Consider the following 17,783-nt stretch of genomic DNA (forward strand, 5'->3'; position numbering starts at 1 on the left):
AGTCTGGTAGGAAATAGGACAAGGAAATGTATTAAAAGTCTCTGCTAAAATGCATTAAAATGAATATCAAAGGGAAAAAAATACAGATTGACAGTAGTAGGGAATTTGACAAGCTGGTGTGTAGATGCTTTAGTACCTGCTGCTTTCAACAAAATTCACTTAGTGGAATGAAAATTTTGAAAGGATGTTTGGGATAAGCATCCAAAGTAGCTGCTATACTTCGGCAATAAGAAAATTGAAGCAATTGGCTTCATCCATCCTTCGAGTGCAGGAGGATTTGCACAAATAGAGGGGACCATGACTTTTAGGCAGATTGACATAGAAAAAAAAAATACACCTATTCAAAATATTTACCCCTGACTTGATCCTGACACCTACAAAATTTTATGCCAAATCTTATCTGCTATCCCTTCAGCACTCTTGTCAGTGTTGGTAAACCATCACTTCCTGTGCCTGTTAGAAGGAAGTGCAGTCATTGTCTTTCATGCCAATTAACTGCCAGAAAGGAGATTTACATGATGGACTGAAAAGGCTCTCAGAAAAGCATTCTTTGGGCTGGAAAAATAAGGACTTAAAAATTTTCAAAATGTTCAACTAGGTATAGAGTTTTTGTAAACACTGGGGCTTGACAGACACAAATGAAGACAAAACAAATTAAGGAGGAAGATTAAGATATCTGTTTTCTTAGTACATTCCAAGGCATCAGCATCAAATTTACTCATTTGTTCATTTGTTCATCCAGTACTTATTAAGCAACTGCTAGGTACCCATCACTAATCTATGAATTATTGATTCAAGGGTTAGCAAAACAGAAGCAATTTGTGTCCTGAGCCTGTTGCCTAGTGAGGGAATGAGGCATTAACATTCAGATACATAAATGGGTAGATGACAACTCTAATAACTAGTATACATTAATATAGACATGCAGATTGTTCCAACTATTGAAGTACTTCTGTACCAACTGTGAAATAGCCATTGCCTCCTTCATCCGTGTCTCCTTGCACTTAGTTGTCATTCAGCAATAAATGGCTAACACCTGTTATAGCACAATGGCTCAGCCGTAACACCCTGATAACCATGCATATCTTTGCTTAGATCGCTTAGGCAAGGCTAACATGTAGTTTAACCCAAGTCTTGGGTTAATGTCCTATGGTCTTCCACAGAACATACAAAGATAGGTCGTGAGGTAGTCACATTTGCAGCTGTTACAAGACTGTTTCTCATCTGCTTCTTATCTTTCAGGAGGTTGCCAGGTAGCAATTTCTTATCGGCCTTCCTAATGTCAGTAAAGCATGAGACTTTCCATATTACACTTCTGCCCCTCCTTTGGGTATAGCTGTAGGCTCTGCTGTAGTTGGAAGCTGGATCCACAATGGCAGGAAGAGAGCCACCACATATGTTGCCTTTGATATGGCACCCTGGTTTGATGTCATCCAGTGATATTAAGAGACATGGAGTGACAACACCATGCTGATCTTCCTTATGTTTTCAGCATGAGTAATAAACTGTCCAAACTGATTTGGCCTCATGTCTCTTTTCTGGCTGAGTCTATGGGGGTATGGCAGGCCTGCTTAGGAGCTGCCACGGTGCTACTGTTCACAGACAGATTGACTGCTTGACACCTGTCAAGCAAAAAACTCTCAAGACCTTGTTCCGGCATTTGGGGCAGACTCAGATTTTATTGGTTGGTGTCCATATCATTCCAATCACTTTCTATTTTAAAAATCACAACTGGTAAAAGTAATAGGAAGAAAAAAAATATAGCATTTCACAAGAGAATATGGCAAGAATGCTAAAATTATATTTGCAGCTCAGAAATAGATCTCTATGAGAATTAGCATTTCAACTGCAGTGTAAAGGATGAATAGGAATTGACCAGGGAAAACCGGATAGCAGGGAATTTTCCATGATTCTAAGTAGAAAGAGCAGGTACATGGGTAGACCCTGAGGTATTTAAGGTGTTAAGTATAAAGAAGGTCATTGAGATATTATACAATGCTCTCAGGTCAAAATACCTCTTTGTCTCTTCTGAGAACCTAGTAAAATACTTGTAATTCTACCAGTAAAGTTAAAGTGCCTGTGACTTCAAAGAGAACACCAATATAAATTTGTTGTCTTACTATGTAAAAGACACATTGACAGTTCTAGTGGTGAATACAGAAGTGTTTAAGAAGCCCGTAGGCTCCAAGCTTCATAATATAAAGGTATTGCCTTTATATTATGTTGTATTTATTTGTGACTGACCTCATCCTGGGATGTTGAAAATAATATCTGATAAATGAAAATGTGAGAAAAGGAAGGAAGGAAGGAAGCACGGAGTGAGGGGAAGGAAGGAGGGAAGGAAAGAGAAAAAGAAGGAGGGAGGGAGGGAAGGAGGAAAAATGGGAAGTCTTCTACTTGAAAGGATATAAATGTATAGGATGCTGGGGATTTATTATGCCTGCAGTAAATAGAATGGAAAAGGAGAAAGATATAATGAAGAAATTTCATATAATGACATACATAAATAAAAAAATAAAATGAAGACATTAGAATCTGAGATAATTAACCCGAAAATACATAACTTCCAAATTAGCAGCATAGACTTGGAGTGCAACTTCACACAGACATCCCTGAAGAACTCCTGCTTGTCAGCTTATTCAAGGCAAATTAAGTGAAGAAGATGGACACATTTAAACTACTCCCATTACCAAAGGTAGTAAGCAATACTATTTTTGGCCTGGCTTGGGTGGGGTAGATTGTCTTGTCAAATAAAAGTAATTGCCCTCCTTATCATGCTTAGTGAAATAAGTCAATCAGAGAAAGACAACTATCACATGATCTCCCTGATAAGAGGAAGTGGAGATACAGCATGGCAGGTTTGGGGGGTAGGAGAAGAATAAATGTAACAAGATGGGATTGGGAGGGAGACAAACTATAAGTGACTCTTAATCTCACAAAACAAACTTAGGGTTGCTGAGGGGAGGAGGGGAGGGAGAGGGGGGTGGGGTAATGGACATTGGGGAGGGTATGTGCTACGGTGAGTGCTGTGAAGTGTGTAAACCTGGCGATTCACAGACCTGTACCCCTGGGAATAAAAATACATTATATGTTTATAAAAAAATAATAATAAATAAATAAATAAATAAATAAAAGTAATTGCCCCTAAAGATAGTGTAGGATGAACTATGGCAGGCTTCAACCGGAATATGAAGGAGTTTGTATTTATCCTAAAACGATAAGGAAAAACTACAGTTTTGTTGTTGTTGTTCTCTCTCTCTCTTTTGAATCAAGGAGAAACAAATTAAAAGAAATGTTCATGAAAAATAAACATAGTGGAATATGCAGGGTGACTTCCTGGAGAAAGGGGAGAAAAGTAGAGACAAAAGGAGGAGAACTGGAAAAAACAGTTGCAGAGATCAGTAAAGAGTAGAAGTGAGGACCTACTTTGGTAGTTCTAATAAAAGCAGTAGAGATGGAACAAATGGAATTTGTGACTGGATGGGCGTGGGAAGAAGGCTTGTTTTGAGAGTGGGGCCGAGATGATGTGTTTGGGACACGGGGTAATTAATAACCCTGTGATGGTATCTCCATCCTAATCCCCAGAGCCTGAGAATATGTTATCTTACATGGCAGGAGATCATTTGCAGAGGTACATAAGTTAAGAATCTTGACTTGGGACAAGTCCTCCTGGATTTTTTGCTAACAATGGGATCACAAAAGTCTTTATGAAAAAGAGGCAGGAGGGTTAGTCAGAGAGGATAATATGTCAGTGAAAGCAACCACAAGCCAAGGAGTCCAGGCAGTATCTGGAAGCTAGGAGAAACAAGGAGCAGACTCTACCCTAGAGCTTCCAGGAGAAACCAGGCCTGTCATTGCCTTGATGTTACCCAGTGAGATTTACTTTGGATTTCTGACCTCTAGAACTTTAAGAGAATACATTTGTGTTAAGCCACTAAGCTTGTGATGATTTGTTTATAGCAGCAATAGGAAACCAATGCCATGTGCCATTGACAATAATATAAACAGAGAGAATGTTTTGACTTTCGTTCTCTGCAGACTGATTTTGAGGAATCTGAAGAATGTGATAATTTGACCTTTCAAGAAATTTAAAAATATGTGGAAGGGTATAAGAATAGGACTGTTTGATGAGTCATAGGTGTACTAGAAACCACAGTTTTCCACGAATTCTCAACTTTAGGTAGAGGAAAGAGGAAGAAAAACCAGAATATAAGGCAGAGAAATAGCAAAATAAATAAACAGATGGATAAGTAAATAAATATAAACAGAGTTGTAATAAATGAAAGGAGGATGGGAGCTTTTTGAGAGGTTGTAGTGGGCGGTTTTCCAAGAAGGGAGATAATCAACTATTCATGTAATACAGAATGTTCCCATCACAAAGGCCTGTGGTGAGCAGGATTAAAGTACTTATCCATTGGTGGAATAATAATAATGAAAAAATTAGAACACAAACACAAACATTTTTATAAAGTAATAATAATGTTCTGCAAGAATTGGGGGGAAAAAAAGTTGTTTCTTGGAATAAGAAGGACAGAGAGATGGAAAGATATTGAAACTGAGCCATGACTGAAGAGGCTTTGTAGATACACCTAGGGCCTATGTTGTCCAATTTAGCTTTGAAATCATTAGAGTAAAAGTAGCCCAGTGTGATATGTCTGGAGACAGGCAGGTTTGGTACCAAAACTTCATTCTACTTCTATGTTATTCTCTCTGATCCTTTTTTCCTCATTAGTCAAACATGGTATACTATATAACTCTTAGAGTAAATGATAAAATGTGGGAGGTAATATACAGGAACTGTCATGTACCTGCCACCTGTGGAAATTAAAAATTGTATTTGTGATTATTAAATGGTATTTATTATTATGTAATAACAAGGAGAGAGAATAAAATGAAAATACAGATCGATATCAGATAAGAGAATGTATATAAAGATGAAAAATATCTAGGAATACAATAACACAGAAGCAGTAACTACTTCATTTATAGTCACAAAGTATTTATTTATTTATACTCACACGTATTTAAAGTAGTATTAATTTCTAAGATTAACCAGCAAGCTAATTATGTAGTTTGAAAGACCACTTGTCATCCAGGATTTTAGAAGATAGTGTATATTGAGCTGATGATACCTGCCTGAGAAAGGTACAGGTCAGATAACCTACATTTCTTCTCAATCTCTCTCAAGTTAATAATTACATATTATATTATGATCTGGAATTATTAATCCTACAAGTCACTGTCTCTTAGAAAATTTATGATAGACAAAGACAAAATAGATTCATAGTAACTAAGGAAAGGTTTTTACCTTCATGTAGTAGATAAATATAACAGTAAAGAAAAACTAAGTACTTTAAGATCATTTTTCTAAGCAGTATATTCAATCCAGGTTTCTATAGATCACAGAAACTACCGAATGCGTAGTATAAAATGAGTCATCTGATATCCATCTTTCATGAAGACAGAAATGACTTTATTTTTATGATAGTCATAGTGAATAAAACTTACAGACATTTTACAGGAATTTTTGCAATTTCTAGATGTGTGGGTTAGAGTCTAAGATTCATTAGTTAAGATCCAAAAAGCTAAGTAGAGTACCAGGATGGCAACTAGAAAGTGCTGTCATGATTCTCAAGGCTAATGTAAAGAACAAAACTCTATAAGGAAATGTTTGGGCATTAAAGATGATTTGTCTACAGCTGCCATTGTGTACTCTTTTGTTTAACTTTGAGTCATACATTTCATTTCTGTGAATACCTAGTAAGATTTTATTTTGTGCTGGACATTGCCATTCATATGCTAGAGTAATTCTGGATTTTATATTCTTTTGAAGATTGTTAATTTTCGTCCAATGATGCAGTTAAAATGCCCATATTCACCTTAATGTAGAGTTGGCTCTATACTTTTTAAGTGTAGATACGTGAAAGTTCAAGAAGATATCCAGTTCTTCTCACTTGACTGAGATAAACCTCCAAAACTCTGCCCCCAACTCGACCTCCCAGAATCTTATCTAGATTTTGATGTAGACATTCTTAAGGTCGGCCCAAAGTAGACTTCATATTAGAGCAGGACTCACCAAACATTTTCTACAAGTGATCACATAATAAGTACTTTAGTCTTCACAAGCTATGTGGTCCCTCTTGCCGCTACCCAGTTCCACTATGGTGACACAAAAGTAACTAGACAATATATAAATAAAGGTGGCTGTGTTCCAATAAAATTTTATTTACAAAAACGGGCAATGAGCCAGATTTGGCCTTTGGGGTGATAATTTGCCAACCGCTACTCTCATGCATGGCTATTAATCTAAAGGCTGTTACTTTGTTGCCTGTGGTGTTAATAAGGCTTATGAATGTGTCTGGAATGCTAACATCCTTCTGCCGTGCTCAAACTCTGTTGTCGCTGTTCTGCTCTCAGCCATTTAACAGTTACTTCATGATTAGCCTTGTGTGATATATTGTCCTATTTATGTGCAGCCCAGTTCTCAGCCAAGGATTTGTAGGAACATCCCCACAAACTGACTTTTGGAAACTCTGCCCTTGCTCATCTCTCTTTTTCTCCGCTCCCCTTCCCTTTTATACTGCAGGTATTTAATCTGCTCCAAACTCTCATCTCTGCCTTCCCAGCTCAGTGCAACTGCAGAGAGCTGCTGGGGCCCCAGCCCTTGCAGCTGGGTAGGAAATGGCTCTCAGCCAGAAAGCTGGTACAGTGACAGGTCCCACCTAGTGAGCTCTCCATGTTTCATCGTTCACAGCTTGACCTAATTAGCTCATGGTTGTTTATGGAGAAGGACTAGACCAATACCAGTTATAGTAAGGAGAAGACTGGAATCTTTTCTTTTCAAATAATGGAAAATATAAATATTTAACAAGAATTTAGTTCATGAACAATGAATTTATTTACTCACAGTAGTGAAAATGCTAGGTTCCTTTCATTTGAGGTGTGGTTTGATTGCAATGTTTTCAAAGTCACCAGATCCTGTAATATATTTATTTGCTCTTTTCTATGCTCTGCTTTCTTCTCTAGTAGGGTTTTCTCCTCATGATGTTCTTTTTTTATTCTGGAGATAAGGCTAGTAGCAGAGATGTAAACATCCTTATACTCTACTACCAAGAGAAAGAACAAAACATACCGTCTATTCATCAGAAGAAGAGAGACCACTTTCCTTCCAGAAGCCACCACTATATATCTTCTTGTCTCTGGCCTGATGTTCATTAGATGCCTAAACCCAATCATAGTCATTTGACTATGGAGTAGAGATAGAGGAATTGCTGTAAGAAATTACATCCCCATCCCTGGAACTGAGTGTTGAGATAACCTCTCCTAAAATGTATGACAGAGAAAGGCTGTAAGCCGCTTTCCTCCAAAGTGGCAGTGTTCTTGAGGGGAGAAAGGGAATCAACTTCAAAGACATAATGAAAAAAAGTGTTTCAGGATAGATTTTCTTTAAATGGCCGTGAGTGTTACATGCATATACATATACACATGATGGTAATATGAGACTAATAAAAACTCAAATTTTGAAGAAAATTATATATGCTTGCTCTTGTTTCCCAATGGAAAGGCTTACTGAACTTCATAACTTTAGTTAATTAAAACCTTTAATAACACTTATAAGCAGATATTATGCTAAATTATATTCCAGTGTAATTTGAGGTCTAAATTTGGTCCTTGTACATGTTTTAGTCATTCAATCCCATGTCTGTCAGTGTCACTCCCAAATTATTAATGTTGAATTGAGCAGACACAGCATCCAAGAATCTGATGGTCTGAGATAATCTTGGTACTGCAACTTCCTGCTTTTTTGGGGGTTGAGTAGATGCAAGTAAGAATTAATTGATTTTCTGTCTCCTAACTCTACAGTAAAGTGGAATGTAGAGATGACGGTGATGATGGTGGGGTTGTCTGTGTTGTCTCTCTTGACTATGATCCCCATCTTTTAGGTTAGGGCTGCTGAGCAGGGAGCATGTGTTTCTTATGTAGTAATAGATACATTGAATCATAGATAAAAAATTCAATCCTGTCATTACCTTTTCACCAACCACCACGTACATCCTACTGAGTACTTGAGAACATTTCTTTTATGACTTTATCATCCTCATTGGGAGAAAAATCTTAAGCACGCAAAATTTCTCAAAGGTTCTGAGTTGATTCCAAACATTTTTAGTCTAAAGGTCATCAGTAAATTTTGAGCATATGTCATTTAATATATGTAAATTTTTAGTTATAAATAGAACACATACATTCATATCTTCAGTGGTGAGGAGGACCAGCTGTGGATACAAGCTGCCTAGATTTGAATTCTAGATCTGTTATTGCCCAGCTGTGTGATTCTGAGCAAGGTATTTCATAAATCTCTATCTCAGCTTCTCATTTAAAAAGGATAGAAACAATACTATGTGCCAGACAGAGTTGTTATGCAAAATGAATATATATAGAGAGAGTTTAGGCCCATTATCATCATTGTTATCATTGTTACCATATTGTTCTTTTACTACTATGTCATGTACATTATAAGCATAAATAACATAGGTGAGATCTAGAAAATGCCTAAATATAAGTTCTATTTTTTATATTACAACCATAAGATATTTTAGTGTAGAAAACATAGAATAAAGATTATTTTGTAATAGCACCTATTTTACAATGTTAAAGTCTGGAATTAAAATGTAGAATTTCTAATATGCTCATGCCACACTTTAATGGAACTTCTCTTGTATTCACTATCCATTATTTCTGCATTATTTGCTGGAACACACCTGCGTGGTCTTATTGGTTGTAGAACAATTGCCATCTTCTTAATAACAAAATAGCACAACCATTGTTAAGAAACTTCTAAAGATTTCTGACCTTGCTTCGCTGATGTCAAACTTACTGTAATGTGGGCCGTTATATCCATGTCCCTGAAAAACCCAGCTATTGTAATCTTTTACTGACCTATGTCCCCTGTAAATGAGTCACAGTCGTCCCCTCCAAGTTTTTTATTATAACTTCACAATGGCCAGAATATTAAGAGGAGGCTCTCTTGTGGATTCCCTACTCAAAGTCTGTATTGATCCTTTCCTGATCTGGCCCTAGATGGATCTGTTTCCAACCAGAAAGCCATGCCAGAAAACACTGTGGCTAGATACTATGCTGATATCCCTGTAGCACTTCCTTTTCTTATGCTCTATCAGAAGATAAAGTAGCCGAGACTTTTGCTAGCATTCACCATGGCATAGATTCATTTCTCAGAAGGAAAAAAAAAGACACTTTTATGTTATATGTGGCATTAATGTCATGCTTCATAATTCAGCTCAATTTAAGTTGAACTCCAGAGAAAAACAGTAAGTAAGGAACAGCTCCAGAAGCAAGTCTGGATGGTGCAGCCAAACCCCAGGTTCCAATGTTTTGTGGTCTGTAAAAACTTAAAGCTCAGAAGCAACATTTTCTTTTTTCTTTCTTTTTTTTTTTTTAAGTAAAATAAGATTTATGGTATGGACTCTAGCTTCTGGACTGGAAAACTCAAATGAGAAGATGTACATGTATGAAAATTAAATGTTATTTGCTGTTTCCTTTATTAAAGAAGAAGGCACTCTGACTTTTTAGACCACACATTTTGTGTTTAGCAGTTAGAATTTTATTGTCATTTTCACTTTACATGCTTGCCTCTCCGTGTATATTTTGAACCTATGTACACAGATGATGTTTCCTGGCCTGAGAAAATCAGTCACTTCATAGATATTTGTTCTGTGATTGGATGTAAATGAAAGCTCCTCAGAATCATGACTAGCTCTTCATAAGTAGCCCTATCCATTATTTTGAAGGAATTAAATTGAGAAAACAAATAAATTTGACTTAAAACAAATTAAATTTACCATATGGTAAAGTCCTCAGTCTTTTATATGTCTTCTGATAGTTTAATACTCACAGAATTCTTACTGTTTTATGTAATTTTATAACTACTATATACAAGTCAACCCAGTAGCTCATCCTTCCAAAACTAGCACCAACATTTGATAATATGTGTTAGTATCTGCAATTCCTTTGATTATTTTCCCTTACTCTTCTTGTAACCTTCTGTCCTCCAAAATCTCTTGGCTAGATTTTACCAGGTTCAGTGAGTTCCTAGAAGAGGTAAATACTTGAAATCCTGGGAATTGCTGGCATTATAGCTTTCAAAGTCATATTTGCTATTTCTGATGGAATCCATTCTATCTGCCCTAATACAAGCTTCCTGGATTGCTATATTACTGAACATTCTGTGTCATTCTTTAGTGGAGATCTTCTAGTATGAATCACAGGATTTGGGTTGAAAAACCCTTACAAGGAGGAAAACAGGCTAAGGCAGAAGGTCCTGTGCCTAGGCAGACCCCTCTGGACTGCAGGTGACTGATGACAGCATCTTGAGGAGAGTGTCTGCCTACCAAAGAGAGCCTAAGAAAGAAAATAGCATATGAACCTGGGCTGGGGGGGAGGTGCGAGGGCAGGAGAGTGAGTAAGACATGGGGAATTGCTGGGCAGCATGGACATTCCTTCCAGATGGTGACTAAAATGTTGAGTGGCGTGGACATGCTTACTTGCTCCCCCCAGTTTCTAAGGACCTAGCCCATAACTAGTGGGAGTGTAAGCTGACCACTTTCCCACTGAGACCCACCCACTGCCCCTCTCTATTGTCCCTAACTCCTATCCTTGACTGAGGACACAGGGAAAGATAAAAGAGACCTTCTTTTCCTTCCTTCCATTGAGGCACTGGGTTAGGCAGGGCCAGTGGTAGCCAAGGACAGTTGCCATGTTAGTCTTGAGTGCTCCGTGTTTGAGAAAGGTAGATGGCCCCAGGACAGCAGCGATGTGGAACAGGCAGGGGGCCTGAGCCCCGGGTCAAGAATATGAGACTGAGGTCTGTGGTCCAAGATCCTCACATTGTGGGGTCGGGTAATGGGAATAGAAGGAAGGATAGAGACAAACAGGACCAAGGCGAGTGCAGGGAGGGGCCTCGGGCTCAGAGTTTGTTGGTTTTCTGCCACTTGCAGGTACGTTCATATTAGAAGCTACTTTCTTCACCAGCTCATTCTTTTTTTAATTCGAAATTTTATTTTTAAGCATACACACACACACATTTTTAAGTACATGTATGATATATTTTATGTATATGGGTTAGGTAGCTAATTAGGTAGTTAATTGATAAGCCTTCTACTGTCAACTTTTCCTGGTGAATTCAATCCCCTTCCCCAAAAAGAACATCAGAAAGATCCTCTATTCTTTCCAGCTTGAGATTCTTTTCACTGGCTAAATATAGGAGACTGGGTAAGTCCAGAGGTATAGAGAGGTTCTGAGCCATGAGGGGAGGCAGGTTCTTCTCCTGGTCTTTTGTGAGGCTGCTAGGCATCTTCTTGTAAGGATAGCTATAGTATGTAGATAGGAATTGGTGGATACAGGATTTTAAAATACATCTTCCAAATCTGAGACCTTTGCTCTTTTAACAGAAGAGTTATGGCATTGGCAAAGGTACTAGCATATGGTGGGATACAGATGTGTGTTGGATTAAAACTGAATAATAGAAAGAATGAACGCTATTATGTTAGTCTGCTGAGGCTGCCATAACAAGAGACTGCCATAGGATGAGCCACAGACTGGGTGGCTTAAACAGCAGAAATGTATTTTCGTACCCTTCTGAGGGCAAGAAGTCTGAGATTAAGGTGCTGGGAGACTTGGTTTCTTGTGAGGGGGTCTTCCTGGTTTGCAGATGGTATTCATCTCCGTGGATCCTCATATGACCTTTACTCTGTGTAGGCATGCAGAGAGAGAGAGAGAGAGAGAGAGATATCTGATATTTCTTCTTCTTATCAGGACGCCTATTGTATGGGGTTAGGGCCCTACATTTACAACCTCATTTTACCTTAATTACCTTCCTAAAGGCTTTGTTTCCAAATACAGCCACAAAGTGGGAGGGAGTTGATTAGAGCTTCAACATAGGAATTTGGGGGAAATATAGTTCAATATGGAACAACTAGAAACATAACTGATTTATTATGTCAAAGTATATTCAGGGACTGGAGCTGGAACTTTGCAACTAGATATTTTGGTCCACTGAAGAATTTACTACATACTAATTAATCCAGAACACACTATTTTCTGAAGCTTAACCAAAGGTCATGGAGTATTTTTAACTTGAATTCCAAATATATTTCACAAAGTTGTTGTTGTTGTTGTTGTTCTCTACAATGAATGAAAGATGCTTAAAGGGAAAAGGGATGCTATAGAATTTACTAAAAAGAGTGGCCTTTCTTTCATTTTATAGGCCCAACAACTTACTGATCTGGAACAAAAATTAGCTGTGGCCAAAAATGAGCTGGAGAAAGCGGCTCTTGACCGGGTAAGTTAACATCTCTGAATCCTCCTAATTGCAGTTTTAGCACACAAAGCTAGGGTAGACCCATTGCTTCACTTGATTTATTGATGCATTTCCCGATGCTGTACCTGGAAGGTGGGTGTAGAATTCATGAGAGTTTGACACTCCCTTTGGAACACAAATCTTTCCTCTCTTTTGCTGCTACAGTAAATTGACTCAGGGTTCAGCCTTGTGAGTTCGTGACTTTTCATTTTCCACCTTACCAGTACATTTGTTCTCTAACACCATGAATAAACATGTTTTAAAGCACCAGCAAAGATGCCATGTATTAACTCTGGGTGAATGAGTTAGGAAACAAATCGAAGTAGTCATTGACACTTTTCATTTTGGAAATCGTAAATCAGAATTCTGGAGGGAGAATCAGAGAAGAAGGAGGTAGCCCTCCTAACCAGCTCTGTTCATATAAAGATAACGCAGGAGAGAATGACATAAATCCCTCTTTATAACAACTTTCCTTAAGTATAATTCACATAGTATAAAAGTCACATTTTTAAAAATTCACAAAGTTGTGCTACCATCACCACTAATTCCAAAAGATTTTCTTCAATGCTTTTTACCTCCTCTCTTTCATTTTAGTTTTATTAATGTCTCATTGTGTTACAAGTGTGCGTGCTCAGGATAATCCACAGCTCCTGCTTGATGCCAACTCTTGCCCTTCGGTGTTCTTCATGTGAGGCATACGTGGAGAATAGGCAATTGGCATATGGAAAGGGAGATAGAAAGGGATTAATTGATTATATAATTAGAATTATTGTTCTGCTTAATCGTTACGGAATGTGGCAAAATTTCGTAATGCCTGTCATTCTTTCTTTTTTATTTTTAAATCATCTCTATGAAATAATAGGAAATAAACATTTCTCTATACTTTAGTTCACTCAGAACAAAAGGTAGAGTGACTTTAAAATAATCTCTTTGTTTACTCACACCCATTTATCAAACATCCAGTGTCATTTTCTGTAATACTGAGAACATATATCTAGCACATATTAATACAGGAAACTGAATCTGAGAAATCAGTCATAGTATTTCAGACTTGAGAAGACAAACACCACATTATTCTCAATCAGAAGCATGGAAAGTCTGTGCCAAAGGAACAGGGCCATCCAGGAGTAATCTGCATTTTAGTAAGCCTTCAGTGCATCACCTGACTAAGATCAGTTCTTCATTAGGTTGGTGTTAGCAGCCATCATCCTGCCTAACACTGGAAAGGCAGACCCTCTTATGTGGAAGATAACCTCTGGGGAGTTTTTGGTTCATTTCTACACAGTGTTTGACATGTAATAAAAGTATTTCTAGACGTGTGGAGAGGGAATACAATCTGATCAGAGTACAAAAAGAAACCGAGGAAAGCGTAACTGAAGCTGATTCAGACACTGGAATGAGGAAACAAAGATTTCATGAAGACGAGTGTGTGTGTGTGTGTGTGTGTGTGCATGTCAGTAGAGAAAGTAGACAGATAAAAGCATAACATTTTTCACTGGACTTGGAATCTATTAAAAACATCAAGTAGACATTGTAGAATTAGAACAAAATGGTGCATGTAATTGAGACTTTAACTTTGCTCAGTCGCAGATTGGGTGAGTGGACATAATAGAACTGAAGACAAGTAAAATGTACAGAAAATTAATATCAATTACCTAGACTAACATAGAAAAAGTACAAATAAATGGAAAATAAACAGAGAATGAGAAATGTATATCAATTTTTAAAATTTTAAAGTATTTATACTTCTTCCAAAAGAAATAACAAACAGAAGCAATATTTGTAGAGATAATGACTTAAAATTTTCCAAATGGATAATTATAGATCATTCCAAGAGACAGATAGCATAATCCTAAATCAGTACGTATACAGCAATGTTCCTTAAAATTGTATATAAATTTTTGAAAGTACAGTTGAGATGCATGCACTTTCTTCATTCTGCCATATTTCACTAGAATTTATTAACAACAGATGTCTAATTCAGAAAAATGAAAATGTGAATAAAAACAAAGAGATGTCATCTCAACACCATCAGATCCCATATTCCAATACACTAGTGGTGGTAGTGTAATTATTAAATCAGTTTTTAAATGTATGTATCATAGAATTTGCACTTGTCCCTATGTGCTTGGACACATGCATAAGGACGTGACATACAACAATGTTTTTGTTAATACTAAATTGAAATAACTTAAATGCTTACCATTAGAATTAGCATATATATTTCATATATGTTCCATACTCATATTTTCAAATAGTAATCAAAATTTAATATTAATGAATACATATAAAGACATTTATATCAATATTAATACATCTATAACATATACTGTTGAATAAAAAATTCAAAATTATATATATGGTATTTAACAGTTGTTCAAATACACAAATCACATTTGTTTTGGATTATATATAATATAAATAGATGAAGTAGAAAAATATATCAAATTCAAGGACCCAATTGACTTCAGGGAAAGATGGAGTAAAATCACACTAAGAATGCTTAAAATTACTACCACTGTTTCCCAAGTGTTTCATTTTCCAGTAGTTGTATAGACACAGTCTTTAATTTATACACACACATATAGATATTTTGTGTACATTAGATACATGCATCATATAGTATATACATTGTATATATACATTAGGTATATGTAATATGTATATGTATTACCAATATATATATGCATGTTATCATGTATTTTATAAAAGTATAATAAATATCATATATAACAAATATATAATATGTAATAAACATGATGCTTTTTAACATTTAATTCAGATTGATATTTACCTGATATTTTTTATAATTGTTATTTTCTTCTCTATATGCCCTATATTTTTCAAAATGTTATTTTAGAAGGTGAAGAAAGTGTGCTATCTGCTGTTAAGAGCTTTCCATTTTTGTGGTCACAACGTAGCAACCATTTTATTTAAAAAAAATAAGCAAGTAATATGATTATAGACTTGCTTTGCAATACTTTATTGTATACATATAGCAGATGTGTAAAGAAAAGAAGTTGCTTCCTAACTACCAGATTAAACTATGGGTGTTTTTTGTTGTTGTTGTTGTTTTTTAAGATTTTATTTATTTATTTGACAGAGAGAGAGAGATCTCAAGTAGTCAGAGAAGCAGGCAGAGAGAGAGGGGGAAGCATGCTCCCCGGTGAGCAGAGAGCCCAATGCGGGGCTCAATCCCAGAACTCTGGGATCATGACCTGAGTTGAAGGCAGAGGCTTAACCCACTGAGCCACCCAGGCGCCCCTGGATGTTTTGACACAGGAAAGAGGAGATGGGATATTTCAGGTTGATTCATTTTGGAGTTCTTATGGTATCTCCTTGCTATACCGTAGTTGTGAAGGACCAGGCTAAAATTCTACTTCCCAGAGACTTGGGTCTCACGTAGGCATTTTCATTAGGACATATGATCAAAACCGCATCATAGCTAACATAAATAACTTTTCAAACAGGATATCTAGAAAGTGTGGCAATAACTAATTAGTAAGGTCATTTTGTGAATTCTGATGATATTCTTTCTTAAGGTTTAGATCTTTGGGACAAATGTTTTAAATGAACAGCTAGATGTTTTAGGAACTCTGTTCCATTGTGATTGTCTTATTTTATATTTTTCCAACTATTTAAGGTAGTTTTAAGGAAGGCTGCTTGCCATTTGGTAGAGTAGGCCAAGCATAATTCATCTTACCAAGATTCCAGCTTTATAAGATTTTTTAACTTATAAAAAAGAAGTTTATACTAATTTATGTTACTCTCTGACTATATCCAACTTATACTACATAATATTACTTTTTAAAAAGGGACAAGACTCTTTATAGAGTTGGGAGAATCAGAAAATCAGAGATACATATAAATCCTAAAATTCAACTAGACCATCGTTCTTTGTTTTGTTTTTGTTTTTGTTTTTCTAATCCTTTCTCTAATACCCCTACCACAATCTCTACAAGATGCTTTAAATCCTAGAAAGAATGGGATTCCTGTGATCCCGAGGCAGCCCAGTCTCCTCTGATTTTTTTAGCAACCCTGACTGTGGAATTTTCTTCCTTGCATTTAATCTTTTCCCTCATCTGACTTCAGATAATCCACTTAGTCAGGTTCAAAATGGCTAACTAGATTTGAAATGCCATTCATGTGATCACCATGTGGTAGGATCTCTGGGAAACAGAAAGCATGTATGATACATGGTCTGGAGATCCACACCTCTCACATTTTGTTGGGCACCCAAAATTATGAAATAATTGCTTGTGGAGTCAGAAGGTTCCAGAAACACAGAGAATGAATGCATTTTATGTACTTGTGGGTTGTACAAACTGGTGTAGTCGCATAATACTAAATGGGCAAATTATAATTTGGTCTGAATCACAGAACTCCAGGTTAACATAGTTTTTTTCTCCTTTGTCTTACCCATTCTGGGCTTTTCTCCACTCCGTCTCTATTCACTCCCCACCTAGGTGTGCCTAGCCCGCACTGTGCTACAGTCTGGATTTAGCATGAGAGGCTCTATGTAGCAGTGTTTCCAGAATCAGTCTGCCTTTCTTCAGTCACTCTTCCACTGAATGACCATGTTCAAATTCCTCAAACTCTTTGTGCATCACTGCAAAATGGAATACTAACAAAACTTACTTTATAAGGGTGGTGAGAAAACTGTGTGCATCCAAAAAAGTAAAGTACTAAGATCTCTTGGCACAGGGAAAGCCCTCGGGAAGCATAGTGATTATTAACATCAATGAATGAGATTGTAGAGACTGCCTATCAGTGTTAACAATTTTTCTCTTTAACCTTCAGGATCTTGTCGTTCCTTTTGCTACAATAAACTATAAAGCATTTCATATTACTAGAGGTCGGTTTCAACAAATCTCTTGTACCATATGTATGAGGCTCATAAACTGTAGTCATAAAGGCAGGTAGAAATGCTAGCTCACTTCAAAATGGATAAAAACTACAGTTTAATGAAATTGCTTTCTACCTCTCTCCATCATCTTTATATGAGACTTTTTTACTCTCTTCAGGTGCCTAGCTCCTAAGAATGTTATATCGAGGCTTCAAATAACCTCAAATACCTCATAAATATTATGAAATCATCTTCATACTCTAACTGGGTTCTTGTGACATGTTTAATGAAAGAAGTTTCAGTTTACTATCACAACATAAACAAAAAATAATCTCATGATCTAAGAATCAACCTTGGTTTTCCAAACAATCAATTGTTTATTTGGCAATATCTTATGAATTATAGGCAGCCTCAGCTACTGGAATGTAAAAACACCTTTGTAGTATAGAAATCTATCTCTCAAACTTTCATATTAAAAAGAAAATTCTGTTACATCTGACTGTCACAACATTTTGCCCAGGAAAGCATGCATTATTTACATCCATATTAAAGATGGTGCGTGTG

The 17,783-nt window shown here is 36.6% G+C and overlaps 1 protein-coding gene across 1 annotated transcript in view; it reads left to right on the top strand.

Moving 5' to 3' along the window:
* LUZP2 (leucine zipper protein 2) overlaps nt 1-17,783 on the top strand; it is a 479,539-nt gene that overhangs the window by 388,167 nt on the left and 73,589 nt on the right. The window contains exon 8 of the mRNA XM_047692979.1: nt 12,281-12,355. Within this exon, the coding sequence (XP_047548935.1) occupies nt 12,281-12,355 (75 nt within the window). The remainder of the gene's footprint in view (nt 1-12,280; nt 12,356-17,783) is intronic.

Source organism: Lutra lutra, chromosome 10 (genome assembly GCF_902655055.1).
Source record: "Lutra lutra chromosome 10, mLutLut1.2, whole genome shotgun sequence".
In the NCBI taxonomy this organism is placed as follows: Eukaryota; Metazoa; Chordata; class Mammalia; order Carnivora; family Mustelidae; genus Lutra; species Lutra lutra.